This window comes from Pelophylax lessonae (genome assembly GCF_965119305.1).
Source record: "Pelophylax lessonae genome assembly, contig: HAP1_SCAFFOLD_603, whole genome shotgun sequence".
Lineage (NCBI taxonomy): Eukaryota > Metazoa > Chordata > Amphibia > Anura > Ranidae > Pelophylax > Pelophylax lessonae.
This window is the reverse complement of record NW_028119742.1, coordinates 60,278-76,542: the sequence shown is the minus strand read 5'-3', so window position 1 is coordinate 76,542 and position 16,265 is coordinate 60,278. Positions and strand designations below refer to the sequence as shown.

General features: G+C 46.8%; 1 protein-coding gene across 1 annotated transcript in view; it reads right to left on the bottom strand.

The window, feature by feature from the left end:
- Window positions 1–547: 547 nt before the first annotated feature.
- LOC309544002 (FXYD domain-containing ion transport regulator 3-like) overlaps window positions 548–16,265 on the bottom strand; it is a 54,191-nt gene continuing 38,473 nt past the window's right edge. Inside the window, exons 2-8 of the mRNA XM_082276402.1 lie at window positions 14,492–14,553; window positions 11,312–11,344; window positions 9,734–9,754; window positions 6,353–6,427; window positions 4,784–4,820; window positions 4,644–4,684; window positions 548–736 (exon numbers count right to left, since the gene is read on the bottom strand). Of these exons, the coding sequence (XP_082132528.1) occupies window positions 720–736; window positions 4,644–4,684; window positions 4,784–4,820; window positions 6,353–6,427; window positions 9,734–9,754; window positions 11,312–11,344; window positions 14,492–14,531 (264 nt within the window). The 5' untranslated portion in view covers window positions 14,532–14,553 and the 3' untranslated portion in view covers window positions 548–719. The remainder of the gene's footprint in view (window positions 737–4,643; window positions 4,685–4,783; window positions 4,821–6,352; window positions 6,428–9,733; window positions 9,755–11,311; window positions 11,345–14,491; window positions 14,554–16,265) is intronic.

Here is a 16,265-nt window from a genome sequence, read left to right as displayed (position 1 = left end):
ATTAAATTAAATATTACATTAAATTAAATATTACATTAATTACATTAAATTACATTAAATATTAAAATATTATGTAATGAAATTAAATATTACATTAAATATTAAATTAAATATTAAATATCACTTAAATGTAATTAAATAGTTATAAGCAGAGCTTCAAGCAAACCACTAAATATACCGTTTTAATTATCTGGGGCTGCTTCACCTGGATTTGGAATGTTGTCCATCCAGTAGTGAGATTTACACAGCTCTGCCTGCAAGGGCATGAGACCAGATCTTATTTCTTTGCCGAGTTAAGCAACACTTACAGGTCTTGTCCCTCCCACAGCTGGTGATTGGACAGTGGAAAGAGAAGCAGCGGACTGATGAATAAAAAATTATTATAATTATTATATTTAGATTATATTTATTATAATGATATGTAAATTTGTACGAATTTCTCTTCTTTAAACACTCCGTTATAATGGAGGTGGGAAGGGGGAGGGGTAACGCCGCGGACAGGAATCTGAGGACGCACCCTGACCGATTTCAAAAGAAGACGACACGCTGTGAGAAAACAAACCAACTTTATTGAATTAGTAGTTAAAAATGTTACAGAAAATAGTTTACATAACAAAGATGAAGGGGGAGGGGCGGATCAAAGGTTGCAAAGCACAAACTGTTATAAAGTAACTTAAAAAAAAAAAAAAAAAAAAAAAGTTTCTGAATGGACGTCCTGTTTAGCAGCTGGCGCTCCCTGCAGGAGAGAAGAAGAAGAAAAATCAATCAGAGCCAGAAAGCGAAATGCTGCAAATATGTGCTCATTTCATACTCAACACAGCAAATACTAAAGGGACTCCTGAATATTATTTTCTGCTATAAAGGACCCCCCCCCCCACACACTGGGGAAACCTCCCAAGGCACCCCCTCACTGGGGAAACCCCCCCCCCCAAGGCACCCCCTCACTGGGGAAACCCCCCCAAGGCACCCCCTCACTGGGGAAACCCCTCCAAGGCACCCCCTCACTGGGGAAACCCCTCCAAGGCACCCCCTCACTGGGGAAACCCCCCCCAAGGCACCCCCTCACTGGGGAAACCCCCCCAAGGCACCCCCTCACTGGGGAAACCTCCCAAGGCACCCCCTCACTGGGGAAACCCCCCCAAGGCACCCCCTCACTGGGGAAACCCCCCCCAAGGCACCCCCTCACTGGGGAAACCCCCCCAAGGCACCCCCTCACTGGGGAAACCCCTCCAAGGCACCCCCTCACTGGGGAAACCCCCCCCAAGGCACCCCCTCACTGGGGAAACCCCCCCCAAGGCACCCCCTCACTGGGGAAACCCCCCCAAGGCACCCCCTCACTGGGGAAACCCCCCCAAGGCACCCCCTCACTGGGAAACCCCCCAAGGCACCCTCTCACTGGGAAACCTCCCAAAGCACCCTCTCACTGGGGGAACCTCCCAAAGCACCCCCTCACTGGGGAAACCTCCCAAGGCACCCTCTCACTGGGGAAACCTCCCAAGGCACCCTCTCACTGGGGAAACCTCCCAAGGCACCCCCTCACTGGGGAAACCTCCCAAGGCACCCTCTCACTGGGGAAACCTCCCAAGGCACCCTCTCACTGGGAACCCCCCCCCCCCAGGCACCCTCTCACTGGGAAACCCCCCCAAGGCACCCTCTCACTGGGAAACCCTCCCAAGGCACCCTCTCACTGGGGAAACCTCCCAAGGCACCCTCTCACTGGGGAAACCTCCCAAGGCACCCTCTCACTGGGGAAACCTCCCAAGGCACCCCCTCACTGGGGAAACCTCCCAAGGCACCCTCTCACTGGGGAAACCTCCCAAGGCACCCTCTCACTGGGAACCCCCCCCCCCCCAAGGCACCCTCTCACTGGGAAACCTCCCAAGGCACCCTCTCACTGGGGAAACCTCCCAAGGCACCCTCTCACTGGGGAAACCTCCCAAGGCACCCTCTCACTGGGGAAACCTCCCAAGGCACCCTCTCACTGGGAACCCCCCCCCCCCCAAGGCACCCTCTCACTGGGAAACCCCCCCAAGGCACCCTCTCACTGGGAAACCCCCCAAGGCAACCCCTCACTGAGAAACCTCCCAAGGCACCCCCCTCACAGGAAACTCTGCAAGGCACTCCCTCACTGGGGACCTTCCCAAGGCACCCCTTCACTGGGGACCTTCCCAAGGCACCCCTTCACTGGGGACCTTCCCAAGGCACCCCTTCACTGGGGACCTTCCCAAGGCACCCCTTCACTGGGGACCTTCCCAAGGCACCCCTTCACTGGGGACCTTCCCAAGGCACCCCCTCACTGGGGACCTTCCCAAGGCACCCCCTCACTGGGGACACTGCATCATCCCTCTGTTCCCTCCCACCACCATACAGCACATAGTACCACTACCCAACCTATAGAGCATTTCCTCTCCTGTGATGCCTCTAACCACCCCCTTCGCCATGGAGCACTTAGCACCACCCCACTTATAGAGCATCTCCACACCAGCACCCCATTTATAGAAGGCCTCCTCTCTGTTCTCTCCAACAGCCCCTGTTATCATACAGCACCCTGCACCACCACCCCACTTCTAGGACATCTCTGCATCACCACCTAAAAAAACAACTCCCCATCATCCTCTCACTTATAGAGTGTGTCTGCAGCAGCACACTTATAGAGGGTCTACTACCCGGTGTTCATTACCATCGCACTTCTAGAGAGTATTGGCACCACCACCACACTTCTAGAACATCTCCTCCCCCGTGTTCCCTCCAAACACACCCACTGCCATTGTAGCACTTGGCACCAACACCCACAACTTCTAGAGCATCTCAGCACCACCACCCTATTTATAGAGGTTCTCCTCCCCTGTGATCCCTGTAACTACCCCCTTCCTTATCCAGCACTAACAGCACCCCACTTACAGAATGTTTCCACACCAACACCCCCATTTGTAAAGGGTCTACTTCCACACCAACACCCCCCATTTGTAAAGGGTCTCCTCTGTTTCTTCCAACCACAGCTATCATTATGCAGCACATAGCACTACCACCCCACTTATAAAGCTTCTCTACACCACTACCCAACCTATAGAACATCCCCACACCACCACCACCCAAACTATAGAATGTCTCTGCACCACCACCACTACCCAACTTATAGAGAGTCTCCACACCAGTACCCAACCTATAGAGCATCTCCACACCACCACCACCCAACCTATAGAATGTCTCTGCACCACCCCCACCCAACTTATAGAGCGTCTCCACGCCAGTACCCAACCTATAGAGCATCTCCACACCACCACCCAACTTATAGAGCGTCCCCACACCACCACCACCCTAACTATAGAATATCTCTGCACCACCACCACCCATCTTACAGAGTGTCTCCGCACCACCACCCATCTTATAGAGCATCTCCCGCTAAAACCACCCCCGCCCCGTGATCTTTCCCAATTATACAACATCTCCTTTCCTCTGTTAAACTCCCACCGCACCGATCATTATGCAGCTCTCACCACTACCACCCAACTTATAAAGTGTATCCTCCCCTCTGTTCCCTCCCACTGCACCACTCTGCACTACCCCACTTATAGAGTGTCCCCTCCATACTGTTTCCTTTCACCACCCCCATCATACAGCACTCCACACCACCACCACCCCATTTATAGCAGGGCTCTACACCACCACCACATTTACAGAAGGTCTTCACACCACCACCAGCTCACTGTGGCCCCTCTGAGTGTTCATCATCATTGTCTCTTTGCACCACCACCCCACTTATAGAGCATTTCCTCTCTGCTCCTCACTGGGGCCCTCTAAGGCCTCCTGACTCTGCTTGTTGGTATACGGTCACAGGGTTCTCTTGAAACTCTGCCTGCCACTTTGCTTAACCTACACCACCACCCTCCCACCGATACCATCACCAGGCAATACTTCGCACCACCACCCCTCTTATAGAGCATCTCTTACCCTCTGCTCTTTACTGGGGTCCGTCTAAGAGTTCCTTCTGTGATTGCCACTCTGACACCCTAATCATAGAACATTACTTTTGGGCCTTACTGGGGGACCCCCAACCCAACCGGTCATTTTAAAGTGCTCAACACCACCACCACCCCACTCTGCTAACTGGTGGGAGTTCCTAAATGTGGCGCCTCTATGTGTTCTCTGAGTGTTCTTTGCCATCGTTGTCTTTCTGCACAACCACCCCACTTATAGAGAATATCCTCTCTAATCCTCACTAGGGCCCCTCTGAGGCCTCCTGACTCTGCCCATCTCTATATGGCACCTTGTATTCCCCAATACAGCATCTACTCTTTGCTGGTCACAGGGGTCTACATGGAGCTTTCCACACTCTGCCTGCCACTATGCTCACCTACCCTCTCTGAGCACTAGACACCATGCATTCAACACTCAGCACCAAGCAGACTACATTTCAACTTCAGGAATGGGGGGACCCTAGGTGAATGCCCATCCCTCACCCCAACACACCGGCCCTGCCTACACGCCTCCACTGGGAAAGCCATTCATGTGAGCACCTCTACTTTCGGATTTCATAGAAACATCTTTGTACTGGAAAAGAGTGAACAGAACCACCATGGAAGGTGTAGAACCGGCTGGGCCAGGATGGATGAAGGCCCATATTCCGGGTGGGACTTAGTTACCTGGAGTGATGATCTGCTGTTCCTGGGCTCGCTGCCTCTGCCTGGAGACAAGAAGAGACAAGAGATGAATCAAATCTCATTCTATAGAGGAAGAAAAACAAACACATAAAGAGGAAGGACAGAGGACGCCGGGCACTCACTCGCTCTTCTTGTTAAATTTGCATCTGCATTTCCCACCTGAAAAAATAATAAGAGGTCGAATGAATACGCAGAACAGAGCAGCACAGCGTTCTCCTATAATAAAGTGGACCTGTCAGTAACATTACAATTCTAGATCAATAAATTCCTGACATGTCAGAATATTCAGCAACTATCATTTTCCAAAATGCCATCCTTGAATTCTAGTCAGGGACTTTGTCAAGGCCGAGATGATGTCATCAGTCTGCTGCAGGCAGGAGGGAGCATTTCCTCAATCACTCCTCTCCCCCCCCCCCCCAGTGACTTTGCCTAGGCTGAGAGAATGTCATCAGTCTTCTGCAGGCAGGAGAAAGCATTTCCTCAGTCTCCCCTCTCCCCCTAATGACTTTACCTAGGCTGAGATGATGTCTAGGCTGGGATGAGGTCATCAGTCTGCTGAAGGCAGTAGGAAGCATTTCCTTAGTCTCCCCCAGTGAATTTGCCTAGGCTGAGATTAGGTCCTAAATCTACTGCACACAGAAAGAATTTCCTCAGTCTCCCCTCTCCCCCAATGATTTTGCCTAGGTCAAGATGTCAGTCTGCTGCAGGCAGGAGGAAGCATTTCCTCCATCTCCCCTCCCCCCCCCCATTGATTTTGCCTAGGCTGAGATGAATGCACCAGTCTGCTGCAGGCAGGAGGAAGCATTTCCTTAATCCCCCCCCCCCCCTCCAGTGACTTTGCCTAGGCTGAGAGGATGTCACCAGTCTTCTGCAGGCAGGAGGAAGCAATTCCTCAATCTCCCCTCTCCCCCAATGATTTTGTGTAGGCCGAGATGTCAGTCTGCTGCAGGCAGGAGGAAGCATTTCCTCAATTTCCCCTCCCCCCCAGTGATTTTTCTTAGGCTGAGATGATGTCACCAGTCTGCTGCAGGTAGGAGGAAGCATTTCCTTAATCACTCCCCTCCAGTGACTTTGCCTAGGCCGAGATGTCAGTCTGCTGCAGGCAGGAGGAAGCATTTCCTCAATCTCCCCGCTCCCCCAGTGACTTTGCCTAGGCTGAGATGTTGTCACCAGTCTGCTGCAAGCAGGGGGAAGCATTTCCTCAATCTCCCTCACCCCCCAGTGACTAGGGTTAGGGACTTTGCCTAGGCTGAGATGGTCAGTTTCAGTTCAGTTCACACAGGTGGAAGCATTTTCTCCCCTCTCCCCCCAGTGGCTTTGCCCAGGCTGTCATCAGTCTGCTGCAGGCAGGAGGAAACATTTACTCGGTCTCCTCTCCCCGAATCATCAGACTGTACATTGTAACAGACTAGTGCAACAAGTCACAAGGAGAGAAGCTACAGCAGGGACAGATTTGTGACTGACATTAGGATCTACATTATGATGTCATCTCTGAGACGGACCAGTGGTGTCACTCATTCCTGCAGGAAGCATCTAGAACCCGGGGCTGTATGGGGGGGGGGGGGGGGTATTGTTTAGGTTTTTATGCAAACGTTTCATTTATTTTTTTTTTCACAGGGTGGAAGACAACATAAGAACCGGACTTTGCATTTTCTATGGTAGGACGGCTTTCATTTTGCACAATTACTTACTCAGCAGTATGATAATTCCCATCGCGCACAGGATACCCGCAATAATCAGCCCCACCACCTTCAGAGACTCATAATCTGAAAAGAGAAAACGGGGTCACACATTACCCACTAGAGTTTACCTTCCATTACTTTAAAGAGATAAAATTAAAACTACGCCCGCCTTTCCGCTCCTTATTAGGGGAGACAGCCTACTCCCAAAAAGCATTTTTACCCACAATTCCATTCTCCATTTTTTTTGCAGAGCTAAAGAGTTTAATTTCATGGTTAGTCTTTATTGATGTTCAGGACCATGCAAAGAGACCTTCACCCACCTACAGCATGGCTGTAATAGGCTGAGCTACTATTGTCGCCATACGGAGTGGATCTTCATGTATTCCTATGGAGTATCCACTAGAGGGCGATAATGAAGCATTTCCACCACCTTCGCCCTCTAGTGGATCATATATAGCAATGCATAGAAAGATATCTGAATGGTTTAATGGTGATCTTTGTATGGGGGTCCAGGTCTACCTGCTGGGTAAGCAGGAAAAAGCCATCAGGGGATTCAACCATGCTGCATCTAAATGAGGAGCCTTTTTGTTTTCTTCTATATATTTTTTTTTAATATTATTACAAGCCTAGGAGGTGATATTTAACCACTTCCCTACCAGCCTATTGCGTAATGACGTCCGCAAGGTGGCTCAATTACCCAACTGGACGTCATAGGATGTCCTGCAGGATAAGCCACTCATGCGCAACCCGGTGGTGTGGTGTGGTGTGTCTCTCCGATCTTAGTAAAGAGCGTATGATGTAGGCTCTTTACCACATGATCAGCTGTGACCAATCACAGCGGTAACTAGGAAGTGACGGTAATCGACTTTTTTCCGTTCACGATGACAACGCGTGAGCAGAGGAGAGCCGATCTCCATGGCTCCTGACGGGGGGGGGGGGGGGGGGTTCTGCACTGATAACCAGCGCATTAATTATCAGCGCAGCCCCCATCAGAGGTGCCAATCACAGATATCGATCAGTGCCCAAGGGATGACAATCAGTGCCCATCAAAAATTCCTGTCAGTGCCCATCACAGAAGCCTGACAGTGCCCATCACAGAAGCCTGACAGTGCCCATCACAGAAGCCTGACAGTGCCTCATCAGTGCCCCCCATTAGTGCCACATATCAGTGCCCGTCAGTGCAGCCTTATCAGTGCCCATCAGTGCAGCCTTTTCAGTGCCAATCAGTGCAGCCTTATCTATGCCCATCAGTGCAGCCTTATCTATGCCCATCAGTGCAGGAGAAAACATTTTATAAACAGAAACTAAGAAAAACTAAAATTTCGGTCTTTTTTAATTTGTATAGCAAAAAAAAAAAAAAAAAAAAAAAACCAAGTGGTGATTAAATACCACCAAAAGTAAGCTCAATTTGTGGGGGGAAAAATACTGAAAAAAATGTATTTCGGGTACAGCGTCATTCAAAGTATGACAGCGCTAAAAGCTGAAAAATTGGTCTGGGTAGGAAGGGGGTGAAAGTGCCCGGTATTGAAGTGGTTAAATAATGAGCAACCAAACTACTCATTCGTTCACAGTTTGGCATTTACAAAAACGACTGTATTAGAGCGCAATGTGTTGTGTGCACTTGAAAAACTATTGGCAAACCAAACACCTTGACTAACAACCAAAATCCTGTGTAATATATACACACACTATATAAAATATAAAATATTATAGCCAATGGTTGCCACTGCACATAAAAATCAGGGATAAAAAAAAAAATGGGCCCGGGTGCACAGCAAAGCCTGTAGTGCATAAAAAAAAAATAAATAAATAAAAAACGGAGCGTCACTCACTGGTCTTGAAAGGTGAACGCAGGAGAACAGTTTTATTCAACGTTATGACGAGGCAAAAGCTCGTCTTCCTTGAGCCTCATTGAAACGTCGAATAAAACCGTTCTCACCTGTTCACCTTTCAAGACCCGTGACTGCCGTTTTTTTTTTTTTTGCAATATATATCTATATCTATATCTATATATATATATATATATATATATATATATATATATATATATATATATATATATAGATATAGATATAGATATATATATATTATATAATATTTATATTATTTTTTTATATATTAAAACCTTTACTGTGCATTCACCTTTCAAAGACCCGTAAGTGGCACTCTTCTTTTTTGGGGGGATATATATATATATATATATATATATATATATATATATATATATATATATATATATATATATATATATATATATATACACATACACATATATATACACATACACATATACACACACATACATACATACATACATACATACATATTCTATACACACACACACACATACATATTATAATATATATATATATATATATATATATATATATATATATATTATACACACACACACACACACACACATATATATATTCTATACACACACACATACATATTATAATATATATATTATACACACACACACACACACACACACACATATATATATATTCTATACACACACACATATTATTATATATATATATATATATATATATATATATATATATATATATATATATATTATACACACACACACACACACACACACACACACACACACACATATATATATATATATATATATATATATATATATATATATATATATATATATATATACATACACACATACTGTATACTTCCCATTCATTTATATCCGAAATTTACACAACATGGCCAAAAGTCCCATGGACAACTGACTATAACACCTACACAAGTTCGTTGGAAATTCAATTCCAAAACCATTGCCATTAATATGGAGTCTTCCACCACCACAACCACCAGTGGACATTATGATGGCGATGCCCATCATGATCATTAATATGGAACCCCCCCCCCCCCCCCCCCATGGCCACTAATATTGGGCCCCCTCCATGGGCATTCATACAGAGTCCCCCCCCCCCCCTTACAATAGACTTCTCTATGGAGTTGGCCTCTCCATGGGCCATTAATATGGGGCCCCCCAATGTACATTAATATGGAGGTTCTCCCCATGGACATTAGGTTTTTTAACAAATTTTGTATAAATAAAATATAAAATTCTTTTATTACACCTTTGTAGATTTCTGGGTACAGAGATAGTCCATTCTCCCACCTGCTGGGGGCATAGTAGGTAGCCTCTAGCCTTCCAAATACCGCTATTATTAGGATTGTACCCCAATACCTTCGAGATATGTAACCGTTTTGAGGCACACACTTTATCCATACATAAATAACACAACATTCTGGTTACAGATACAATGTAAGGCGTTCCTCCATCACCAAAATAATCTGATATCATTACACAAGTTTGTAAAGTTATAAAAAATAAAACAAAGCGGCACTCACCGTACTCAAACTGACTGTTATCTAAAGAAAAGAATAGAAAGAGGAAAGTGTTATTAAATAAAACATCTCTAAACATATTTATAAAACACAGATGAGAGTTTAGATTCCAAAAGAAAACAATGTATCATTGTTGAGTACACACACACTTTACATACACATACACTGTATATATATCATCAGTGTTTAAAGTTCCTCCAAGGCTCCTTTTACATTGGAGAATCTCCAAAGTCGCAGGATTTCCAGTGGAGTGCGCCTTTTGGTGCAACGTTGATCTCATTTTACATTTTCCGGACCAAAATTGCATCAAAAGGTTGGACCAAACTAGTGCAGGAACCTTTTCTGAAGTCGCAGTGTTAGTAGGAACGGCCATTTATTTTCAACAAAACCTAAACGCGGGTGCGATTTTGCCACAATAAATCGCGCTACAATTACAGCAAACTGCAACGCGCAAAGTTGTCCTTTTTGAGCAACAATCTTTGAGCTTTGCAATTTATCGCAGGAAAAAAAAAAAAAAAAAAAAAAATCACACGCGCCTTTAGGTGCCATTCAAAATGAATGGCAGCTGAACAAGAGTTGTGCGATTTGTCATTTTTGCCCAGCGTTTTGGGATCGCGGGCAGAATTGCTGCGATTCTGCTCGCATTCTCAAACTCCCAGGTGTGAATAGGTTCCTTTTACAATAAAGCATCTCCAAAGTCACACTCTTTCCAGTGCGGCTTTGGAGCGCGACTTTGATCTCATTTTACATTGTCTGGACCAAAGTCGCATGAAAAGTTGGACCAAAGTAGCGCAGAAACCATTTCTGAAGTCGCAGTCACTTCTTAGTGTCAGTAGGAATGGCTCTCATGGAAATGCATTGAATTTCACATGTCCTGCGACTTGAGGTCTCACAAGTTGGATCCCAAGTAGCCCAAGGGTGCAAGGAGCCTAGGTCCCAGTTCACACTGCCGCAACTTGCGAGTTCAAAGTCGCATGACATACTGTGCCCCATTAACAATGGAACTGTTCTAATCGTTGCGACACAAGGAGCTCCAATTTAGAAAAAGGTCCCTGCATTACTTTGGTGCGACTTCAACACATCTTGCATTGACTTCTGTTAAAGAAGCCGTATGCAAGCGATGATGAAGTCGCGCAGGGATGTCGGATTGGAAGCTGCGGTGGTGTGAACAAGTGCCGAGGCTCCATTCACATTTGTGCAACTGGTCATGCGACTTTGGATATAAAGTATTTCATTAGAAGCCGTTCAAATCTATGCAACTTAAAACCACAGCGACTTTTAAAAAGGTTCCTGCACTTCTTTGAGCAGGAAGCAGAACCTGCTTATGGAATGAACCAATATGCCCCCCCCCCCCCCCCATCATGTACTTTTATACCAGCGGCTTTAATACTTTGAGATCCTAACCTGGTAAACAGATCAGGAAAGTGAGAAGTCCTCATCTAAAGACTTGTTCCGGGTCAGCGGCTCAAAGTATTAAAGCCAAGGGATTGTCATGACAGCCAGGAGAGATCACGAATGGAAGCCCCCCCCCCCCCCCCCATTGAGAAATGGGACACACACAGAAAGAGGTTTTGTACTCACCAAAGCCATCTGATGCATGGAGACAGGGAGCAGCTGAAACACAGAACACAGGTGAGGTTTACTGGACAGAATGACCATAATGAAACCCTGAAAACAGGAACAGGTGACTTGGAGCTCCAACTATCTGACAACCAAAGTGGGGAATGCTGAAATTATGAACCTGGACAGCAGGCTGTTGCTGAGACCATGATCCTTGGTTTAGGATAAGAAAGTCTGACATGTGACCAACAGCAGGGGGCAGTGTAAGCTGGGTTGGGTAATGGACATCCCTCTCTGGAAGTCTGAATAGAGGTAAGTGCTAAAAAGCAAGTGCAAGTATGCGGAGCTGTAAAATGGCAGTATATGGCATTGTCAGAACTTGGGGGGGGGGGGGGGGGGTTCATGGATGAGCTTGGCTTTGGTGGAAAAATACGAAAAATACTATGTGCCATAAATGTGCCCTCTGACTATATATGAAAACAGTTGCATGCTACTGCAAGGAAATATATCACTGCCCTCTTCCCTCTCATACAGTGGGTACAGAAAGTATTCAGACCCCCTTAAATTTTTCACTCTTTGTTATATTGCAGCCATTTGCTAAAATCATTTAAGTTCATTCTTCTTCCTCATGAATGTACACATAGCACCCCATACTGACAGAAAAACACAGAATTGTTGACATTGTTGCAGATTTATTAAAAAAGAAAAACTGAAATATCACATGGTCCTAAGTATTCAGACCCTTTGCTGTGACACTCATATATTTAACTCAGGTGCTTTCCATTTCTTCTGATCATCCTTGAGATGGTTCTACGCCTTCATTTGAGTCCAGCTGTGTTTGATTATACTGATTGGACTTGATTAGGAAAGCCACACACCTGTCTATATAAGACCTTCCAGATCACAATGCATGCCAGAGCAAATGAGAATCATGAGGTCAAAGGAACTGCCTGAATAGCTCAGAGACAGAATTGTGGCAAGGCACAGATCTGGCCAAGGTTACAAAAAGATTTCTGCTGCACTTAAGGTTCCCAAGAGCACAGTGGCCTCCATAATCCTCAAATGGAAGACGTTTGGGACGACCAGAACCCTTCCTAGAGCTGGCCGTCCGGCCAAACTGAGCTATCGGGGGAGAAGAGCCTTGGTGATAGAGGTAAAGAAGAACCCAAAGATAACTGTGGCTGAGCTCCAGAGATGCAGTCAGGAGATGGGAGAAAGTTGTAGAAAGTCAACCATCACTGCAGCCCTCCACCAGTCGGGGCTTTATGGCAGAGTGGCCCGACGGAAGCCTCTCCTCAGTGTAAGACACATGAAAGCCCGCATGGAGTTTGCTAAAAAACACCTGAAGGACTCCAAGATGGTGAGAAATAAGATTCTCTGGTCTGATGAGACCAAAATAGAACTTTTTGGCCTTAATTCTAAGCGGTATGTGTGGAGAAAACCAGGCACTGCTCATCACCTGTCCAATACAGTCCCAACAGTGAAGCATGGTGGTGGCAGCATCATGCTGTGGGGGTGTTTTTCAGCTGCAGGGACAGGACGACTGGTTGCAATCGAGGGAAAGATGAATGCGGCCAAGTACAGGGATATCCTGGACAAAAACCTTCTCCAGAGTGCTCTGGACCTCAGACTGGGCCGAAGGTTTACCTTCCAACAAGACAATGACCCTAAGCACACAGCTAAAATAACGAAGGAGTGGTTTCACAACAACTCCGTGACTGTTCTTGAATGGCCCAGTCAGAGCCCTGACTTAAACCCAATTGAGCATCTCTGGAGAGACCTAAAAATGGCTGTCCACCAACGTTTACCATCCAACCTGACAGAACTGGAGAGGATCTGCAAGGAGGAATGGCAGAGGATCCCCAAATCCAGGTGTGAAAGACTTGTTGCATCTTTCCCAAAAAGACTCCTGGCTGTATTAGATCAAAAGGGGGCTTCTACTAAATACTGAGCAAAGGGTCTGAATACTTAGGACCATGTGATATTTCAGTTTTTCTTTTTTAATAAATCTGCAACAATGTCAACAATTCTGTGTTTTTCTGTCAGTATGGGGTGCTATGTGTACATTCATGAGGAAGAAGAATGAACTTAAATGATTTTAGCAAATGGCTGCAATATAACAAAGAGTGAAAAATTTAAGGGGGTCTGAATACTTTCCGTACCCACTGTATATCCTATTTCCGCATTCATCCATCTTTTTGCCCTCTCTCTTACAAGCCCCCCCCCCTTCCCTTCTATCGCTCTTCCTACCCCCCTCTTCCCTCACGCTCTCTCTCATCCTCCCCCTTCCATTTATTTTCTTCCCCCTCTCTCTCTTACTGCCCCACCCCCTTTCTCTCCCTCTCTTTTAACCCCCCCTCTCTCCCCCAGCCCCCTTTCGCTCCCTCTATTTTAACCCCCCTTTTACTCCCTCTCCCCCATGTCTCCCCCCCCCCCCCACCCATGTTTCTCCCTCTCCAACTCCCCTCCCCCCATTTTCCCTCTGCTTCATCTCTCTCCATCCCCCCCATTTTCCCCCCTCTTTCTCCCCCTCCCCGCTTTCTCTCCCTCTCCCTTATCCCCCTCTTTTTCTTCCTCCCCCTTTTTCTCCCTCTCCCCCACCCCCCCTGCTTTCCCCCACCCATTTTTCTCCCTCTCCAACCCCCCCCCCCCCCCAAGTTTCCCTCTTCCCCATCTCTCTCTATTCCCCTCCCCCCCATTTTTTCTCCCTCTCCCCCCCCTTCTCTCTCCCACCTCCCCCTTTGTCGCTTCCCCCCCTCCCTCTCTCTCTCTCACCCCCCTTTTTCTCCCTCTCCTGCCTCTTTCCCTCCCCCTTTTTCTCCCTCTCCCGCCTCTTTCCCTCCCTCCCCCTTTTTCTCCCTCTCCCGCCTCTTGCCCTCACCCCATTTCTCCCTCTCTTTCTCTCCCCCCCCCCTACAGGAAGTAAAAGAATATGGTAACCCAAGATGGTAAAATCCCACTTCAATGATGTACCTTGTTTTTTTACAGAAAGGACAATACCTAGCCGTTCTAGGCTTTGTGTTCCATGAACAGTTATTTTTTGGACCCTGTTCTTGATAATTTAGGTTTCACATATGGATATTTGCCCTATATATGCACCATGTCCTATGTCTGTGGGTGACTCTATTGGCCAATTTGTAAAATTTAGGAGATGACAGAAGAATAGGCAGGTGGAATCCAGGGAAGAAGGTCTACACGTACTTGCCAGCATCAGAAAAAAGGTGACGAAGAAGTCCTGCATCTTGAGATCAGCCGCTTTCAACCTGCTGGAGACAAAAGCAGAGAGTGAACAGATGTAGGAAGACAGGTACTCTTTACATCAGAAGGCACAGAGGGATTGACGCTGGGAAGGGTTCATTCTGAGGATTAGTGAAAGGGTATGGAGGACTTTATTTCTGCCAGCCATGAGTACAGGGTGGCACAGCAAATTGGGAAAAGCCATACCCACAAACACTTTTCCTGGTAAGGTTGCTTATGAGTAGGGATGATCGAACGGTTCGGGTCGACCATCGGTTCGACCCGAACATTGGATGTTCGATATTCGGCCGAATACCGAACTTTTTGCGGCAAAAGTTCGGTATTCGGCCACCAGAACCGCCCAAAATGCACTGGGACAGGAACTGGGCTTTAAAAGCCCGTGATTGGCCCAGAAACGTCTGCAAAAGCCAATGAGGGGGCAGGAGTCTCCTAGGAACGTGATTGGAGTGACTACGGGGACCAGAGGCCAATCAGGAGTGAATACGCCCCACACTATATAAGATGGCCCCGCCTAACCCCTAGCACAGTTATCCAGAGCCTGTTGAAGAGAGTTGAAGCAGTTCTGTCTGACTCCTGCTTGCTACACTACATTTCCTACATATCGAGTGGTTCTAAAGCTCCATATAGCAGAATTGTATTTAGCTTACAGCCAGTGTAGTTAGATACAGCGATTGTGCTGGTTCTTAGAGTTAAAAAAAAAAAAAAAAAAAAACTTAAGGGACAGTGTCAGTCTTCTGCTGTATGGAGCTTTCTATTTAGTGGAAAGGGATATCTAGTGTAGTTAGGGAACTTTGTACTACATTAGTTAGATTTGAAAATTTAGTTTCTGTAGGGAAAGTGTGAGGGTTCTGTTTAGTGAGCACGTGGCACAGTGCTGCTGTATCACAGCAGGTATACGTGCTTGCTAGGCAGCAAAATACAGTGACAACTTAACGCCTGTTGTTCAAAGCGTTAGGTGCACTGTACAAAAGCCTTTGCAACTGTGCGTGACACGGAACTGCTGTGCTGTATCCAGCGACAACTGTGGGTCGCATAGCAGTGTGCGTTTTTCACCGCACACAGTTGCCAACGCATCAGTGACAACCTAACGCCTGTTGTTCAAAGCGTTAGGTCCACTGTGCAAAAGGCTTTGCTACTGTGCGTGAACCGCAACTGCTGTGCTGTATCCAGCGACAACTGTGGGTCGCATAGCAGTGTGCGTTTTTCACCGCACACAGTTGCCAACGCATCAGTGACAACCTAACGCCTGTTGTTCAAAGCGTTAGGTCCACTGTGCAAAAGGCTTTGCTACTGTGCGTGAACCGCAACTGCTGTGCTGTATCCAGCGACAACTGTGGGTCGCATAGCAGTGTGCGTTTTTCACCGCACACAGTTGCCAACGCATCAGTGACAACCTAACGCCTGTTGTTCAAAGCGTTAGGTCCACTGTGCAAAAGGCTTTGCTACTGTGCGTGAACCGCAACTGCTGTGCTGTATCCAGCGACAACTGTGGGTCGCATAGCAGTGTGCGTTTTTCACCGCACACAGTTGCCAACGCATCAGTGACAACTTAACGCCTGTTGTTCAAAGCGTTAGGTGCACTGTACAAAAGCCTTTGCAACTGTGCGTGACACGCAACTGCTGTGCTGTATCCAGCGACAACTGTGGGTCGCATAGCAGTGTGCGTTTTTCACCGCACACAGTTGCCAACGCATCAGTGACAACCTAACGCCTGTTG